Genomic DNA, 20758 nt, shown 5'->3' on the forward strand with positions numbered 1-20758 from the left:
ATACTAACTGTATCCGGGAGGTGATGCTGTTACTGAATTTGGAGAAAACTAGGTACTCTGTACGTGGAGCAGTGGAGAAATATAACAAAGCCTGGTCATCATTTATTAATCATGTTGAAAATCTGACCCTAACATAAATTACTCTGGCATTCTTATAGCTGTTAGATGGAGCATGGATTAAGTAAAACATATGTGACTCTGACAATGATTGTGATTCTCTTGAGTTGATTGTAAATGCTGACAATATCTGGTCTAGCAGTGTGAGTTAGTTGTTTTAGTTTTTTTTTTTTTCCCTAAAGTTTATTTATTTTATTTTATTTCATTTATTTATTTTGTTTCCATTTCTGTGTTGTTTTGCTTTTTGTTTCTTAATGTGTCGGTTTAAAATAATGGCTGATACATATTCTGTCACCACCACTAAAACTTGATTGTCAACCCTGTTGTTGATCACCTGGACGGGGGGAAGGGGGTATGGGGTTTACACTTATATCTTGATTGTTCAAAACTCAGATTTTGTATTGAAAAACTTATAAATAAAGTTGTAAAAAAAAAACAAAACTGTGTCGTTTGCCCGACAACCGCATTGGAATCGAGCTCCTTCCCCTCCCTCTTCAGCTTCCCTTGTGGCAGCTGCATGCAAATCAAGCACCCTGCTGAGCAGCATGATGTCTCCCTCATCTGCCGTCATGGACAGCCATGTAACAGTAGTGTTTAAAACATCTAAATACAGGCAGTCTAATGTGGGCAATAACCCAACATTTAGTTTAACAAGAGACCTGCTGCCTGGTGTGAGTGGAGACAGACGCCGAATTGCTTCCCCATGTCCACCAGTCTTTTTAAATGAAACTTAGTATTAAATAATGTTGACGTCTCCCATGTCGGGTTTGTGATAATTAAATTAACCAAAAATGACATGCAGTTTTGGGTTGCGGTGTGTAAGGAGGACAGAGGATGGTTTATTTTATTTATTCAGAGAACTGTGCTTTCCAATTTTGTATTAAGTCAATTAAAGTGACTCTTTGTCATGTTTAACTTGTTTCAAAGGCATCTGTATTGTGAACATAACAGAGCACAATACAAATTAAAATTGTAATTTCTAATGATGACAAGCAATATTTATGTGCAATATCTTATTTACACAAGCACAGCGAGCAGTCCGAAGCAGGTGTAGATTTTGTTTGTACCTACGAAGAGATTGGCGCTACTAACATACTGATGAATACTGAAATACACAAAATTTCATTCTGCAAACAATTTACACACAACTTTGTTCTGTTCACATTTCATTAATGAGACCCATTGTTTTTACCTGTGAGATAAACTGTATGACTCAAGACAAACTGCAAAAACTACATTATGGATAGGGTGCAAAATAACAGCAGTAGAAATAAACAGCATACGTGATGAGCGAAGGGGTTTGATTTTCAGAGTGTTTGCCTTTTCTGAGATTGAAGCAACCTGCCAGCAAATCAGTGCTCCCTGCTCTGTTCGTGTTTGCTGCATCACATGTGCACCATGAACACACAGGGAGTCAAACTAAAATTCTGTTTCACTTTCTCTACAGATTTTTACACTCTGACCATAGCTCATAATGAATGACCCAACAACATTAAGTATGCTGCTGCCGAGAGGGGGCCGGATGAGGGGAACGGTGGGTCTGACAGAGGCAGTAATGGTGGGAATTTTGGAGGGGAAGTGTTTTAGGTGTATGATGGTGCTGTGTGTGTGTGTGTGTGTGTGTGTGTGTGTGTGTGTGTGTGTGTGTTGGATGATTAGGGAATGCATTTATATGTGAGTCAATATTTGTTTATTTGCCTGCATCCTTAGCTCACAGACTACACACACACACACACACACACACACACACACACACTCATGTTCTAATTGTCTAATGCTGCTGACAATGAGAAGCAGATTTACTGCAATCAATAAAACAAGAAGCAGCTATTGTCTTTTCCATGACGTACAGAGAATAACAGCATCGTGTTATAATAATGTGGTTGTGTTGTTTGTTGTTCTAACTTGTGTTGTTGTCATGATACCCTTCATAATAAAAAAAGCCTTTGAATTTTGTTGTAATATAATGCAGGCTTTGTAGTTCAGCTTTAATCTTTGTTTTTGCAAATGTAACGAGTCCAGTGAGGTTTAGGGGAAACTGAGTTAATTAACCCTGAGATGAGGGGAACTGAGAGGTAACAAGTCTGGATCAGTTACCATGGTAACTGACTCTGTGACCCACCCTGCTTGCTGGCAGAGTGTCTCTCCTGCCTCTTCCAGAGCCAGACACAATTTTATTTCCTCATTGATTCGGTTTGTGTCAGAGTGCAGACATTAACGGACAATCAAAATTCCGGTTGGTTAACAGAGCCAGCTGATAAGCAGCTGGAATGACACAAGTTATCCAGGATGACCCGAGTTTATGTAGCCTACAAGAAAACTCCACAGGACACTTTAAATGCACGTTAGATTGATATTCTCAATTTTCAGTTTTCCTCAGGAGTGTCTCATTCTCTCTACAGATAAAATCTATCATTTATTTGTCACATGGCATTGTAAAAAGTACAAATCCAGGGACTATGACCGTGCTCAGTAAATTTCAGTATTTGCTGTGTTCAAGTGAAAATTTGACCTAGAGGAAAGTGACCAAAAAACATTAGGTTCATCCTGTGGGGACCAAAAATACCCACAAGACATTTCATGAAAATATATTGAGTATTTGTTAAGATATATTGCTGTGGACCAGTGTCAGATTAACAGATGGAAGGAGACAATCTCAAGCATTTTAATGAAAAGTTCTTACATATAATCTATTTAGGTCAGTTCTTACCGTGTACTTCATCTGGAAGTTCTGGACCAGGTTGAGGTCGATAAACATGCGAATAGTAGCCAGCGTAGTTTCAGTGTCTGACAAGTCAAAGTCACTAAAGCTGAAGTCCAGAAGATGCAGAGACTGGGCTGACGGCACTGTGGTTACCTTCACAGACACACAAACACATTAGAAAAATAGCTGAACAAATCTGCCTGGAGCCATAAAACATATCTGAGCCTTATGGTAACACTGCGTATTAAGTCTAAATTAGCCTATCGACATTAAAAATAGGTCTAAATGAGCCTTCAAAAATATGTTTTACCACAAGATGGCTCCTCTGCAGTCTATGATTATTTGGTACTTTAACATTGCAGTGTTGGCGGTGAAAGCAAACAAATCTGTCCATGCACTATTAAATTCTGTATTTTCCTGTGAGACTTTTACTTTTACAGATTTGGAATCCATTGCTTGCCTAGCTAGAGAGCTCAAGGCTAGCCACAACTGTTGAGGTTTGGCAAAATTTAGCACATAGCACACATACATTAACATTGACGAAATGTCAAAAAAAAAAAAAAAATTAATTCAGTGCATAGGCTACATATTTTTACAATTGGAGAATGTAAGAATTTCTTAAGGCCTACAGCAATAATGAATAAAAATGAAAAAAAAAGCATAATTCAATTCTATGTGATACTTTTTGTCAAAGCTACAGGGAGCCACTGGAGAAGAGGCTAAAGAGCCGCATAAGACTCCACAGCTGCAGGTTGCTTACCCCTGGGTTGGACTAATCACTGGTAATCTTTTTCCAGATTCCCATTCTTGATTTAACTTTTATTTTGTTTTATATGAAAAAAACCTGACAGCAAAGTGCTGCTGCAGTTACAGTAGCAGCTTTAAATGCACAATTATAAATGTTTTTCATCCTATGATGTGTAACACATACTTTATGTCATGGTCTCTTGGGTTGAATCCACCCAAAAAAAATCAAGCCTGTGTCCTAGATAGCAAGTGACACATCCTATCTCTAGAACCCAAGGGAGGCCACTTAATCAGGTGATGCTGTTAGTTCAGCCACCTCGCCACAAGGACAACAGAACAGGACCTGAGACAGTCATGAGCTGTCACTGTTAAGGCTGTGACTGGTGTGAAAGCTGGCCTGCACTCATCGGTTCATATTTGGGAAGCTGCTTCAGAGTGCTGTTCGAAAACCACTTAGATACTTACAAGTGAGCTAATTAATTAAATCATAAGATAGTCTGGATGCTAGGATTTAATATTAAGTATTTTGTGTAATTTGTGTATAAACCCAGAGGGCCAATTATACCAGAGAGGTATGAGAGAGTGGGTTCCCTCTAATTACTGCTTGGGGACTAATAATATAATTTAATACTGATTTTAACTTACACTCTAGTGAATTTTGGTTGCCAATCTTATTTATTACCATGTAATTAAGAGATGTTATTCTAGATATTCACCTAAAACCCAAGAGTTCAAAAAGGACAAGAAACATTACCAAGCACATAGTCAGACAGCTTATGAACAAATCAACAGGCTGGTCAACCCTAACTGAAAGAGAAAACAAAGGGTAATGGTAAAAATATGTCTGTTATAAATATCCATCATAGATAGGGATGCACAATAATATTAGCACATCATTGGTATGGCCAATATTGTCTTTAAAATGAACTATCAGAATCAACCAACATGCTTTTTCATATGAATGAATATTACATACATTGAAAAACATTCTATTTCATGTCTCCATCTGCTGGTGGGCCATCATGATAAGAGTATGCATTAATAATGTGATGTTAATTCCACTACAGAAGAGACTTGGGGTATAACTAAAATTAGTTGGGGAAAAATGTGGATATATCGATATTGGTATTGGCTATTGGTCAAATGAGTTGGTACATATCGACATATCGGTTACTGACAAAAAATCCAATATTGTGCATCTCTAATCATAGATCTACTATACATAATATACTCATGTACACTACTGATTTTCTTGTCCAACAAGGGGCCACAGTTAGTGACAAAAGAGAGCGCACACTTTGTTATCTCCAAATAAAACAATGGCTCATCTGTCTAAACTGTTGTTTGCTCGTTTACAACCTGAATAACAGTCTGATCACTTGGGTTTCTTGAACAATAGAGTGGTGCATTTTAGCACACCTAGTTCCCTTGACTCAAAGCCAGTGGGTTTTTTGAATGGGTTTTTGCAAATGCTTAACAGCCTTTCACATTTTTTTCCTACAACATACAATATCTCAGTAAATACCCCATTGTGAATTTTCAAGCCTTGTGTTTTAAAAAAGGTGGTTGCTAACAAGTGCCTAAATGAGACTACAGAATGTCATTACACCAAACACAGCTTTACAGCCTTGTTGTGGTGGCTACGTTAAGTCATGTGACTGCGGTGTAGTTCATTTATAGCCGTTAGCTTTTTACTTCTGGTGATTGCATTTAGCAATCCAAAATCCAATGGAAAGTCCTATTGGCTTTTTGACAAGGAAACCAAGGCACAGCTTACTACTGTGTCGGCCAACAAAAATAACCTTCATCCCTGCAGCACTCTATTGGACCTACTTATTGTGATCTTGTTGTGTTTGACATACATGGATGAATACAACATTACCATAACTAATAGAACTGACAGCCTGAGCTACCTTGCTATATTAAAGTCCAACAAAAAGTATAACAAACTGCCCTGAATTTCCATGCTGATTAGCTAAACATTTTTTATAGAATCTATACTAACAATTATAGCTCATTCATTTTAGATTAAACTAAGGAATGTTGCTTGTGTATATTAAAGCCTCTGGAAACCCAAATCCACAATAGCCTTCTAACTATGTAATTTAGGGTCTTATGTACATAATATTAAACATGTAAAACAATTAGAAATCTGTTTCCATCCAAATTCGAAATATCTGTCTTTTAAGTTTTTGTACATTCTTGAAATTGGGTTTGATTTGGCCGTGGTTATCTCTGAGATTTATTACGCAATAAATTCCAAACCAATCATAAATCATCAGTCAGTTGTCTCATCCCGCCCCCCAGTGGCAGCGCAACAAAACCTTTCTGCTCCAGCTAAATCGAGAGAGACGGCCGGCCGGCACCGGTCTCTCCCGCTTTGATGGTCGGTGTGTGTGTCAGAGTAAAGACATATTTAATCTATTAAGACTGGATGTGTTTGAATGAAAAAGGCTATTATCAGAAAAACGGAGCAGATTTATGTTTTCAATGAAAACGTATCTCAATGAAGAAAGGCAAAGCGCTAGCCTCCCATTGTCATTCATCTCAGCTAACGGCTGGGCTCAACCGGGCACGTCTGCAGCGTGAGTCCCGTAGCAGCTCGCCCCCCTGTTAATCAATTACAGCGGCTCCACCGGCAACGGGAGCAGCGTGACAACTCTATTTTACGCGGCTCTTCTATTGTTTATCCGTGACACTGTGTCCGTGGCGGACATTTGAAAGCGAGTAGATGACAAACAGTACAGTAAACTTGTAGATAACTCAAATATATGTAATAATTTAGGTGGAAAATGCTTTAACATTTCATGCAGCCTACATGCAGCCTCTCGGCTCAGCAAACGGTAAACAACCCCGCTGGCTTCTCTACGTGTCGCTTCCGTACGCAGTCAGTGGAGCCCAAATGAATACGCCGCGACGCTACGCTGTACGTTTGCAGCCGGTGGAGCCCGGCCGTAACATTGCATGTAAAAGTTATGCTAACTATTCTACGAAGTAACATTAATATGAATCACAAAACATTTTGAAACTTACCATTCAGTGACCACCTGAAAGGAATCATTTTCAGCTTCTGCTTCGTCCTCTGAATCATCAGAGGGCTCAAACATGTACGGCTGGATTAAATTTGTGGCAGCCATTGCTGAGCCAGGGAGATGTCAATCAAAATGAGGGAGCTGTCAATCAGAGCGTTATCTGCCACGCCCACTCTGTCCTGGCAAGTGGTCTAAACAGCAAAATGAGCTGTTTTTAAACCAGGTTTTCTAATAGTTATTAATGGTTATTTTCACTCAGACTTTTGTGGATGATTAATGAGACACTCGACTTTGATATAATATATGCATTTTTACTATTTCAAGCTGTGTTTCCAAAGGCTTTAAAATCACAGTGTATCCTACAATAAGACAATAAGACCTGGAATTTTTTATATATATCAGCCATTCTTGACAACTGGGACAAGTCATGTCCTACCAAAAAAAAAAACCCAAAAAACAAAAGGGGGATTACAGGATTTAATTCATGAAACAAATATAATTTATGAAATGTTTTGATCTGATTTAATTATTTTTTCTTCCAAATTTGTCCTGTGCCAGAAAACAGCCTTGTCCCAGAAACCTCAAACAACCTCAAAAATTTAAAAAATGTGTTAAAAGCCATCAAAATCCAAAACTAACAGTAAGTACTGATAACTTGGTGTGAAAATGTACTGCTATCATCATCTTTGTTTAAGAATATGTAGTTTGTCTTAAAGTGTTGGCCCTTTGAAGATGTGTCCCAGATTTCTATCAACTGTCTGTTGGAGTCAGCTTTATCCTAAGGACTTCTGTCTCATTTCCTTTTTTCCAAAACGCGGGCATGCTGCTCAAGTACAGGTAAGCTTTCTATTTTTTTGATAAATTAATTAAATATTATTGCTATCAGGTGTGTCTCAACCATAACAGGTCAACTCTGTAGCTCTTCTAAATCCAATCAATATATCCACTTTTTTCCCAACCTAATTTTAGTGATCATCAAGTCTCTTCTGTGGTGGAGTTTACATCATATTATGTATGCATACACTATGATGGCCCAACAGTAGATGGAGACATGATATACAATACTTTTCAATGTATGTAATATTAATGCATTGTACAAAATAAGAAAAAGAATGTTGGCTGATTCTAATAGTTTGTTTCAAAGCTGATATTGGCCGCACAGATGACGTACCGATATTATCAGCGTGTTGGTCGATCCCGATGTTCAAGCTACCTATGGAGTAGACCACATGTTCAGAGGCTCCTACAGATTTCAATTTAAATTGTTATTCATCGGCGCTTTTTTAAGAAAAACTGTCAGAGGAAGATATCCCTACAAGTTTTGTGCTGGCTACTCGACTTTCTGACTGAATTATTATGGCCGGTAAAAACGCCAGAGCTCATGCTTGCAGCTCAACAACTAAGGCCTGGCTCCCAGGAGGAGACCGCAGCTACAGGTGTGTCAACCCCACCCAACGGCTCAACCTCGCCACGGGCAGGACCTGCCAGAGACGTGCCAGAGAGGCCCGGCAGACCGTCATCAGGGATATGAAGATCCTCATTTTCCCGGACCATACGGCTAAGGTAGCCCGTGCCCACGCGGCCTTCAACGAAGTCAGAAAACAACTGTGCGGCGTGGAGGGACTTCGCTACGGTCTTTTCTACCCGGCCCGTCTTCGGATTAGCTTTAAAGGTGTGGAAAAGGATTTTGAATCAGCAGATGATGCCAAAGCTTATGTTAAGAAGATGAACATTGGGTGAGGTTGTTACACAGTATGTTGTAATGATACCAGGCTTAATTCTTTCAGAGTACATTTAATACTTGTTTACATGTGAGGCTTGTTTATTTATTTGTTTATATTAGGTCACTTTAGTTGCTCTCCTGTGCAGTTTTTCTTCTGCAAGGTAAATTGCTACTTATAAGCAATATGATAATGTCTTATTTTCAATCAATCAATTTTATTTATAAAGCCCAATATCACAAATCACAATTTGCCTCACAGGGCTTTACAGCATACGACATTTTGTGTGAACACGTCTCTAAAAAGCTATAACAAGTTAAGCAAGCATTTTGTGTTGATATGTTATCTTTTTTCAAACTGCTTATTTAGTTCACTGATATTTCTTATATCTCATTCGATTATACTGACGACTTAATCGTTTTGGGTATCTTAGAAGCCAGTTAGTGACGCCTGTTTTTGCACATTTTGAAATCTGTGGGAGACATCTCTTAGATTAAGCTCAGTTGACTCTCCAAGTTGATGCCACAGTTTTGTGGCAACAATTATTTCTCCAGTTGTTTTTTTACACTGCTGTTCCCGTTTTGTTTTGTTTTTGTTTTTTCTATTGTTTGTTTGTTGTACCTGGATTTTTAAATCACATAAATGTGTTCTGTTAATTTAAATCCCAGTAGTCCTAGTGGACACAATAGGCACACCTATTTGTTTTCTCAGTTGGAATATACATGGTATGGGTAATCCTACTAAAAGATCCAAAGTTTTTAATCATCTGAAAAGGCTTAATTCTGATATAATGTTTTTGCAGGAGACTCACCTTAGACTTATAGATCATCATAGGCTCCGCTCTCCGTGGACAGGTCAGGTCTTCCACTCTTATTTTAATTCTAAATCAAGAGGGGTTGCTATTTATCAGCACTAGTTAAAATTACAAATGACCTTCTGATTGCTTCAGACAAAGGACTTGTCTCTGTACTTGTTTTATTAGATCTTAGTGCGGCGTTTGACACAATTGACCATCAAATTCTACTGCAGAGACTGGATCACTTAATTGGCCTAAAAGGTTTTGCACTGAGCTGGTTTAAATCTTATTTATCTGATCGTTTTCAGTTTGTTGACGTTTATAATGAATCATCCTTACGTACTAAAGTTTGTTTTGGAGTTCCACAAGGTTCTGTGCTCGGACCAATCCTATTTACTCTATATATGCTTCCTTTAGGTAACATCATTAGAAATCACTCTATAAATTTCCATTGTTATGCGGATGATACTCAGTTGTATTTATCGATGAAGCCAGAAGAAAGTAATCAATTAACTAAACTCCATAATTGCCTTAAAGACATAAAAACTTGGATGAGCACCAATTTCCTGATGTTAAATTCAGACAAAACTGAAGTTATTGTTGGCCCCAAACAACTCAGAGACTCTTTATCTGATGACATAGTTTCTCTAGATGGCATTGCTCTGGCCTCTACCACTACCGTAAGAAACCTCGGAGTAATATTTGATCAAGATTTGTCTTTTAATTCTCATTTAAAACAAACCTCACGGACTGCATTTTTTCATCTGTGTAATATTGCAAAAATTAGGCCTATCCTGACCCGAAAAGATGCAGAAAAATTGGTCCACGCTTTTGTTACCTCTAGGCTGGATTACTGTAACTCTCTATTATCAGGTAGCTCTAGTAAGTCCTTAAAAACTCTCCAGCTAATTCAGAATGCAGCAGCACGTGTACTAACAGGAACTAAGAAACAAGATCATATTTCTCCTGTTTTAGCTTCGATGCACTGGCTCCCTGTAAAATCCAGAATTGAATTTAAAATCCTTCTGTTAACTTAAAAGCTCTAAATGGTCAAGCTCCGTCATATCTTAGAGAGCTCATAGTGCCATATTATCCCACCAGAACACTGCACTCTGAGAACGCAGGGTTACTTGTGGTCCCTAAAGTCTCCAAAAGTAGATCAGGAGCCAGAGCCTTCAGCTATCAGGCTCCTCTCCTGTGGAATCATCTTCCTGTTGCGGTCCGGGAGGCAGACACCGTCTCCACATTTAAGACTAGACTTAAGACTTTCCTCTTTGATAAAGCTTATAGTTAGGGCTGGCTCAGGCTTGCCCTGTACCAGCCCCTAGTTAGGCTGACTTAGGCCTAGTCTTCATAAGGACAGAGGGATGTCGTATGCTGTAAAGCCCTGTGAGGCAAATTGTGATTTGTGATATTGGGCTTTATAAATAAAATTGATTGATTGACTGATTGATTGATTGATTTTAATTAATAAAGGAATTCAGTTCTCACCTACTGATGTTATTGCTGACAAAAATGGAAGATACCTCATAGTTGCAGGTACATTAGTACAATCAAAAGTGTTGTTAGTGAATGTGTATGCACCCAATTTTGATGATGCTGAATTTTCTAATAGATTACTTTGCAATATACCTCATTTAAACACTCATATGTTAATTTTTGGTGGCTACTTGAATTGCGTCTTTGATCCAGTGTTAGATTGTTCAAGCCCTTGCATTATATCTCAGTCAGCTATGTCTAAATCTTTTTCTGACTTCATGACCCAGAATGGTTTGGTTGACCCTTGGAGACTTTGTAATCCTTTAGTCAAAAAGTTTTCTTATTTCTCTCAGGTACATAAATCATATTCGATTTTTTTTTTCATTGATAATAGTCTCAATTCTTGTGTTGTTTCCTGTGATTATTCAAGTATCCTAATATCTGATCATGCACCATTATTTTTAGATATTCAATTAGTCACTCACAAATTCTCTCCCTCCCTTTGGAGATTCAGCTCCTTACTGTTGGCAGATAAAACATGTGTGAATTTATTTTAAAATCTATTGATGACTTTCTTTCCTTTAATCAAAAAGAATCTACATCATATTCATTACTTTGGGAGTCACTGAAAGCATTTCTTAGAGGACAGATTATTTCATATTCTTCTCACACCAATAAAAAATGCAATATTAGGCTTACAGAACTTATATCTGCTATTAGTATACTTGCTCAGGAATATGCATCTGATCCTTCTCCCGAACGATTTAAGAAGTGTCTTAATCTCCAGGCGGAGTTTGATCTTATTTCTACCAGAAGCGCTGAATGACTGTTACTACAAACTCGCAATACCTATTATGAACACGGTGAGAAAGCAAATCGATTATTAGCTCACCAGCTGAAACGTCAGTCTGCCTCATGTCTTATACCTAAAGTTAGTAATGAGTTAATTATGACTGTCATGGATCTGCTTGAAATCAATACTACATTTAAATAATTTTATTGTTCTTTGTATAGATCAGAATTTCCTATAGATACTACCATAATGAATGAGTTCCTGGCGAATCTTGTTATTGATTTTGACCAGGCAATAGAATTGGATGCACCACTCTCCCTTGAATAATTGCATTTCTCAATTAAAGCAATGCAGTCTAATAAAGCTCCAGGCCCTGATGAGTTTCCAATGGAGTTAGTTAAGAGATTTATTAATAAATTGGCACTGTTACTTTTGGCAATGTTCAGTGAAACTTTAGACGGTTTATTACCTCCTACACTGACTCAAGCTTCAATAGCGCTTCTTCTAAAGAACGACAAAGATACCACTCTTTGCAGTTCTTATAGACCTCTGTCTTTATTAAACGCTGATGTAAAAGTTCTGTCTAAAATTAATGCGCTTCGATAAGAGAGGGTTTTGCCTAGCATTATTTCAGAAGAAAATGGATTCATTAAAGGACGTCATCTACTTTTTAATACATGCTCTCTTTTAAATATAATTCATTCAACAAATTCAGATGATTCACCTGAAATTGTCATTGCTTTGGATGCTGAAAAAGCATTTGACAGAGTAGAGTGGGTGCACCTGTTTGCAGTTTTAAAGAAATTTGGCTTTGGAGATAGATTCATTAGTTGGGTGAATTTATTATATACATCACCATGAGCCAGTGTTCAAACAAATGATATTCGCTCTGAATATTTTACACTAGAGCGTGGTACACAGCAAGGCTGCCCTTTATCGCCAGGTCTTTTCACCTTGGCTATCGAACCACTGGCTATTTCATTGAGGTCCTCCACTTCTTTTAAAGGGGTCATCCGTAATGGTGTTGAATACCGTTTAGCATTGTACACAGATGATTTGTTATTATATGTGACTGATCCTGGGTTTTCTCTCCTGGGTATTCTGTCCACTTTAGATATTTTTAGTTCCTTTGCAGGTTATAAGCTAAATCTCCAAAAGAGTGAATGTTATCCTATCAATGCAGCAGCTCAGCAATTTAACCAAGCTGACATGCCTTTTAACATCACTCGCACTGGATTTAAGTATCTTGGTATTAATGTGATGCGTACATTTTCAGGACTTTTGTCTGCTAACTTTATTCCACTAATTATGGAAGTGAAATCTGATCTTCAGAAGCGGAATGTTGTTAAAATGAATATTTTGCCCAAATTTCTTTTTCTGTTTCAATCAATTCCCTTATTTTTACCTAAGTCTTTTTTTGACTCCTTAGATAAAATGATTAGTTCTTTTATTTGGGGTGGTAAGTCTCCAAGGGTCTGCAAATCATTACTCCAGTGATGTAAGTTCAGTGGTGGTCTCGCTTTACCGAACCTTCAGTTTTATTACTGGGCCACACATATTCATAAAATATGTTGCTGGGTCGATTCTCCTCACTTAGATTGGTGTAAATTGGACGCCCAGTCATGTTGTCCTTCATCTTCTATACCTGCTCTTATATACTCTTTGCTTCCAACCAAGCTTTCAATGTATGTTAAAAATCCTGTTGTGCTTAATACTTTAAAGATTTGGTATCAATTCAGAAGACATTTTAAATATGTAGCTGCGTCTCCTTTAGGGCCACTCTGTAATAACCACCTGTTTCCTCCCTCATATTTGGACTCTACTTTTTCAGTATGGTACAATCAGGGCCGAATTCACAAAGAATGAACTGCGGCCGCACCTTGAATTGCACTTCACTTGCACCCGCAGTTTGCTCCGTCTTAACGTCCTATTCACAAAGGATATTGCACTAATGACATACCAGCGCAAACATGCCCACAAAGTTTGGCAGCTGAGTGCAGTTTGCCCCTGATTGCAATTAGCCACATGGCAAAGTATAAATGCTGGCTTTGCGCCAAGAACATATCATATCTTAGAGAGCTCATAGTGCCATATTATCCCACCAGAACTCTGCGCTCGGAGAATGCAGGGTTACTCGTGGTCCCTAAAGTCTCCAAAAGTAGATCAGGAGCCAGAGCCTTCAGCTATCAGGCTCCTCTCCTGTGGAATCATCTTCCTGTTGCGGTCCGGGAGGCAGACACCATCTCCACATTTAAGACTAGACTTAAGACTTTCCTCTTTGATAAAACTTATAGTTAGGGCTGGCTCAGGCTCGCCTTGTACCAGCCCCTAGTTAGGCTGACTTAGGCCTAGTCTGCCGGAGGACCCCCTATAATACATATAATACTCTCTCTCTCTCTCTCTCTCTCTCTCTCTCTCTCTCTCTCTCTCTCTCTCTCTCGTGTCCTATTACTGCATCTTGCTAACTCGGCCATTCTGAATGTCACTAACTCGGCTTCTTCTCCGGAGCCTTTGTGCTCCACTGTCTCGCAGGTTAACTCGTATTGCAGCGGTGCCTGGATAGTGTGACGTGTGTGGTTGTGCTGCTGCCGTGGTCCTGCCAGATGCCTCCTGCTGCTGCTGTTATCATTAGTCATACTTCTACTGTTATTATACACATATGATTATTGTCACACATGTATACTATCAGATATTAATATATTATTATTAATTATAATATTATTACTTTCATTAATGTTGTTGTAAGCTACTGTCATTACCGTCTGTCCTGCATCTCTCTCCGTCTCTGTCTCTCTCAGTCTCTCTCTCTCTCTCTCTCTCTCTCTGTCTCATTGCGTCATACCGATTAATGTTAATTTATCATGTTGATCTGTTCTGTACGACATCTATTGCCGTCCGTCCTGGAAGAGGGATTCCTCCTCAGTTGCTCTTCCTGAGGTTTCTATCGTTTTTTTTTTTCCTGTTAAAGGGTTTGTTTTTTGGGGAGTTTTTCCTTATCCATGTAACATCTAGTCCCTGAGTATAAAATTGATTGAATAAAATTGATTGATTGATTGTGTTAGTGAATTAGACGTTGTTTATCAATGAGGCTCATTTGCATAGAAAGGGGCAATTTTTGCGCCAAATATGTGCATATTACCTCATTTAAATACGTGCAAATAACACCCGAGCACCGAGACACAATCTGCTTGGCAGCGCAATTAGTGGAGCATTTCACCCTCTGCGCGTGCTTTGTGAATTAGACGGTATCTGTTTGCTCCATTTTTACCGGTTTAGCGGCCGCAAAAGCCACGCAATCCTTTTGTGAATTCGGCCCTAAGGGTATACATTGTTTCCTAGATCTGTATTCAGATGATATTTTCAACAGTTATTATCATACTAATTATTATTAGTTATTATCATAATTTGTCATCTTTGTATGGATTGTCTGCAAACCATTTTTTCAGATATCTCCAAGCTAGAGACTTTGTTTCCAAATATTTCTCTAAATTTCCTTCTCCACCTCCTCAACAACAATGCGATAGTTTGCTCACTTTTAAGATGCAATAAAGGGAGAATTCAGAGCCATACAATCACAATTTGGATCTCTGATCAGTCAAATTTGAAAATAAAAGCTACTTGGGAGGGAGACCTGGGATTTCAGTTTAGTGAGGAATGGTGGGAGGAAGCTGTACAGGGAATATGTACTGTCTCTTCTTGTGCTCGTCTTGTACTCATTCAATTTAAGGTCACATATAGGGTACATCTTTCCCAACCTAAACTGTCTGAAATTTACCCAGAAGTAGACGATAAGTGTGATAGATGTATGAACCCACATTGTCATTTGAGCCACGTTTTTTTTCTGCCCACAGTTACATAACTTCTGGTCAAGTTATTTTAATATAATGTCTACCATAATGGGAAAACAGCTACAACCCTGTCCATTGATTGCTATCTTTGGGTCCCCAGATGCGTCAGTTCGATTAAATTCCACACATAAAGAGATTATAAATTTTACATCTTTATTAGCCAGACGTCGCATTCTCCTACAGTGGAAATTTCCTAGGCCTCCCTCTGTTGCACAGTGGCTCCAAGATACTATGTTCTTCCTCAAACTTGAGAAGATTAAATATACAATGAGAGAAAGCACTGACAAGTTCTTTTACAAATGGCAACCTTTCTTATGTTATTTTACAGACTTGCAGGTTCTGCCAGATTAAGGACTGATTTATTATAGGGGACTCATAATGCCCACTTTACGTCATTGTTATCATTAGTAATTTATATTTTAAGTTTTGTAATTTTTTCTTTTTTTTCTTTTTTTTTTTTGCTCGGACTTGATGTTCTGCTTGACCCACAGTTGAGAAAGAATTCTTTTTCTTTTTTTTAATGGGATGTTGATGGGTCGTTGATGATGATTCTTTTTGTCACTTAGCATGTACTTAAATGCGTATTGGTTTTCCTTTTTTTTCTCGTTTCGAAAAAACAAAACAAAACAAAAAAAAATTGTATACTTTCAGAGGGCTACTGTCATCAAATATTGTTGTCAATAAAAATATTTTGCAAAAAAAAATCCCGATGTTCAGATGTTCATATGTTCACTTTAAAGCCAATTGCAGCCGATACAATGAGGTGCCGATATTATCGTGCATCCCTAAAATGAATAAATATATAACGTTTTGTCAACTCCATGAGATGTAAACTCCGTCAACCTTTACCTCTGACATCCATCATGTATGCTATTCAAGAAACAATATATCACTCGAGGTTGGCCCATCACACAGTTTAGCCAAGACTTTGATCTCTTCAAATATAATTTCTCAGCCTACTTGAGGAGTAAAAATCAAACCCCCAAAATAATAAGGTTGTGTCCCAGTTCTCAAGAATGAGGGATATTTTTACAAAAGCAGTAAAAAATACTATGTACGATGGAGTAACTCATCAGTATATCCACTTTTTTGAGTTAGTACTATTAATAGTAAAGTGCTGTATGTAATCCACTATCAATGGATTATGGTTCCAGTTTACTAAATTAATTACAATGGCAGTTTTGTGCATATTTCCACTGTAATTCTGTCTTGCAAACCAAAACAAAGTCTGAAAAATCAGTGATGCCTCGAACTTCACTACCCAAAACCAAGACGATGTTATATATTATACAATCACTATTCCCTCTCTTGTGGTAATCCATAATTCAGTTTCAAATTGAAATTTGAAAAGCGATAGAAAGAGCAAGAGTGTGCACCAGACAGTAGTTCAGTCACAGGTTTGTGAGGAACATGAGCAGTATTGAAATGCATTTTATTATTATGTGCAGGAGGCATGTTCAAGCTAAAACAAGTTGTTCAGTTGCTCTTTAAAGAGCATTTTAAACGATTTAAGAGGATTTTAAACCAAGACTATATGACGCTAAGGAGATGGACAGTGTTTTGCTGAGTCACTGCTGCAGAGAGAGCTGAACTGTGGATGAGACAACCCCGTAGAGATGTCTGAGGGACGGTTAGATAATGAATACATCAAAAAGCTTTCATTGAATCATGGCTAGGCAAAGATAAAATGTAAAATAACCACTTTATTATTAACCACTTTCCTACAAGGCTGTCTGCTCAGAAGCAACAACATCACTGGGCTGCTGGCTATACAGACCAAAGATCTTGATAGTCTGGTTTTCTGTATATTGCAAACTCTTCACTGGGATTTGGCTGCCATGCCTCCACTGCATATTCTTTTCAAATCACTTATCAATAGAGCATGCGCCCCTTGTACTAAAGGCTAGGTTAGATTAGAAAGCTGCATTAATAACCAATGAGAAACTCATTTTAGGTGGGTGCAGTTTAGGAGAGTGCTTGTGGCTTATCTAAACATTTGTTTGAAATTTTAAACAGCATATGATAAGAGGACTGTAAGGGGCCTTACACATGCTGTGTTTTTGCACCGTGAAATTAATTGTTTTCAGTGTAGCTGCATGGCAGGTGTGCTCAAACACCAGAGCGACGCCGGTGCAGTGCGCACGCTGCAGTGCGCAGAGCGCCTATTTTTCAGGGCCCAGCGGCTGTGCCCCGAAATAAAGCGAGTTCAACTTTTGGAACGCAGCAGCACACACTGCATGTCATGTGACAAGGAACAACCAATCACAGCCAAAAGATAGCGATAATTATTGAGAATTTTTTTATAACCTATTTAAAATAAGGACCAGGAGAAAATAAATAAACTTTAACACATTTACTTTAAACTCAGTAGCTTTCTTCTGATTTCAATCACAGTCATCAGTCAAGGCACGCGGAGGAAAATGTAATGTCAATACAACCAATAGAAAACACTCAAATAAATGAACATACACAAGATGGTATAAAAACTAAAATAAAAAAATGAACAGTTTTCTCTTAACATCAAGTAAAGCTAATGAATGCTTTCAGGCAAACATATCTGTAAAAATGAGCAGCTGAACAGAAAACTATGTACCGATGAATAAGTGATTCACATAGTGAGGAAAGCGCTATGTAGAAATTAGTGCAAACCTGAGGTAGACTTGTAATAACATGTAACAGCTCTGCACACTGCCTTTGAATCACCCCCCTCTTGAAGTCAAATCTTTTAATCCTCTCTCTTTCTACAAATCTTTATTGTAGTCTTTCCATATTTCGCTCACTTGTTAGCGAAATAGTTAAAGAACCTCCATTAAATCGTGCAATTTAAATGTGAAAAGTCTGATTGACTGACCGTCAACTGTGTGTATGTGGAGAAGGAGAGGGGCGGAGGGAGCGGAGCTGTGGAAACATCCTGCAGTCCGACATACTCTCATGCGTTTAAATAACTTATTAGACGGATATAGAGAAAGAAATTCAGACGTTTAGAGAGCAGGCCCAAATAAGCAACTCCACTTTAGAAACAAGCCCAAAAAACCGCAACCTGCGACTACCAATATTTGTAAGCGACTTTACCAAAAGACAAGCCCAAAGTCGCGGCTTATAAGGTCCACACCTTGTATTCACACATGAGGAAGGCACAACCAAACACGACATTGTTAGCTGTTTGCGTGACACCGTTGCTAGGTTACCAGGGAGCAAGTGAGTGTGTTCATGCAACCAACCTCTGACTCCGAGGGTAACTTGCACGGCTTTCCTCGTGTTTTTTCCCGATAGAATACAGTATCATTATCTAACGTTATATTGAACGTTATTTCTATTGTTGGCGCATAAGTGTTTATCGCAATACGATATGTTATCGTTTTATCGGCCACCACTACCGCCACACTCATGAAAGTTTCTTCAAAAAAGGCAAAAAAGTAGCGGCCAGCATCCGACCTCGCATTTTCCAGGAGGTTAAAGGCACGGCATGTGTACAGCCCCTAAGATATTATATGAAAAAGATGTTTACAAGGTGCAGATTTAATTAGTTCCTCCGATCTGATGTGACAACGTCATCAGGTCAGGTCAAAGGGCAAGGGGTCAGAGTCAGCTGAACCACTATAAAATACCACTGTAAATATAGGTTTCTGCAAACCACAGACAACATTTGTACCTTATTATGTAGCAAATTTTGCATTTCAACAACATTGTGGTTACATATGTTACCACTTACCACTGGAAATGCCACTGCTGTTTAAAAGGAAAAAAAAAAAAGGTCTTGTTGTTTGATGGTCTCGAACAATGGCCTATAGCTGGCAGCAGTCTTGCTGCGCCATAGTGTGTGTGCATATACACACACACTATGGTGCAGCACTCCTGAGCAACAATACGTTCCCTCTGGCATGTTTGAGACATAATAAACCACTGTAAAGTGCTGCATCTAGAGACCACCTCTAAAAGTATTCATTAGTAAATCTGACCACTGCTGCTGAGCTGTCAGAGTTGTAAAGACTCAGAAGGTCTTTTGTTGTCCCCTATCTCTATCTGGTTTTCTTCCAAAAAACAAAAACAAAACTAAAACATGTTTTCTGCAGCTTGTTCTCATTCAGAAGTCATCGAATACCAGTGCTTGGTCAGTGACTTCCATCGTCAGACACTGATGAAAAATGCTGTCCTTTTACGTTGGCATGATACGTTATTGTTTAAAGGTGACTAAAAATACAGACTTTTCTGAAAGCTACAATTTATCATTATTTGTGCAAAATAATTCAGGCCTGAACACATACCATGGATACTTTGTGTCAGCCAGTTCATTGTTTAAGGTAATTCAATGCATGTAGTGCTATACTGGCAAGTGTGTGTGCATGTGTGTTTGGAAAGCAGACATATAGAGTTTCTATACTGGCGCTTTCTTGCTGATTCAGTGGTGTGGTGTTGTGTTACATGACTGTTTCTCATCTACATAAACTCTGCTTCCTGTGACCCTGACTGACATGCCTGTATGTCACTGTGTGTCACTGTGTCTGCATATATGCTGTCTACTGAATAATCCATGCACTGGTGGAAACTAATGTTCATGTTGACATGTAAGTGCATATTGGTAGTAAATAAATTTTAATTTACCGCGGTTACCTGGAGTTCCCGTGATTCTTCGTCTGCGGCAGAGGCGTGATACGACAAGACCTGTAGCACACACATAAAAGAAAAGATGAGGTATGCAGACATTGGTTAAGTCAGGTTCTCTGTAAAAAATATGCACTAGGAGGACCATGTTTGCTGGGGGGATCATGGCAGTTTCCCCATACAGTCTACATGTGTTTTGTAGACCATGTCCCCAAGGGAGTCCTGTGGGGGGTACACTGGGACCACTGCTATGAGCCATTCAGTCCTTATATAACCAAAATGAGAGATGAATCTATATTCTCAGCACTTAGGCAAAGTCAGTGTTAGCCCCCATCAAGACTGTCCCTTCTCACTTCTTCCTCTTCTGTTTATGATATTCATGAACAGGATCTCAAGGTGGACCGTTCTGAGGACCTTTTGACATTTGAAAAGAATTTGACATTTATTTTAATACTTATGGATATACACTGACATTCCATCCATTCCAGCCCTAAAGTGCAACACACACTGCTGCCGGTGTGGGGCTGTGGCCGTCAAGTGCCGCCCCCCAACACACATTGGCAGCGGCGCACGGCACCGTCGACACTAAAGTGTATTTCCCACCCCAGCCCGCTAGGTGGCTGTACCTACAGTAGTTGCCAACGGTTGCCAACTGCTAGTAACGGAAGAAGAAGAGGAAAAACTTTGAGGCAACAACAACTTTGATTTCACGGGTGAGTTTCTTATCAAAATCGTCTTATTAAAAATTTAAGCATCCAGATACCCCTTTGAAAGCTGCAACTGGAGTTGATACTACGGCGGCCGACATAAAAGGCTTTTCTTGCAGCTCCGGCCGCGCTGGAACTAGAGCAGTGGGCTGAAGCAGAGCGGCGCAGAGCGGCGCAGAGTGGCACAGAGTGGCGCAGCGCGGCGGCCGGCA

At 38.9% G+C, this 20758-nt stretch overlaps 1 protein-coding gene across 4 annotated transcripts in view; it reads right to left on the reverse strand.

The window, feature by feature from the left end:
• The window catches only part of pde5ab (phosphodiesterase 5A, cGMP-specific, b), a 317570-nt gene that overhangs the window by 39760 nt on the left and 257052 nt on the right, over positions 1–20758 (reverse strand). For 3 of the 4 annotated variants that reach the window (XM_078163748.1, XM_078163749.1, XM_033652070.2), the window contains exons 12-13: positions 19840–19899; positions 2828–2974 (exon numbers count right to left, since the gene is read on the reverse strand). In XM_078163748.1, the coding sequence (XP_078019874.1) occupies positions 2828–2974; positions 19840–19899 (207 nt within the window). The remainder of the gene's footprint in view (positions 1–2827; positions 2975–19839; positions 19900–20758) is intronic. The other variant, XM_033652071.2, reaches the window with a different exon arrangement.

Source organism: Epinephelus lanceolatus, chromosome 22, assembly GCF_041903045.1.
Source record: "Epinephelus lanceolatus isolate andai-2023 chromosome 22, ASM4190304v1, whole genome shotgun sequence".
Classification (NCBI taxonomy): Eukaryota; Metazoa; Chordata; class Actinopteri; order Perciformes; family Serranidae; genus Epinephelus; species Epinephelus lanceolatus.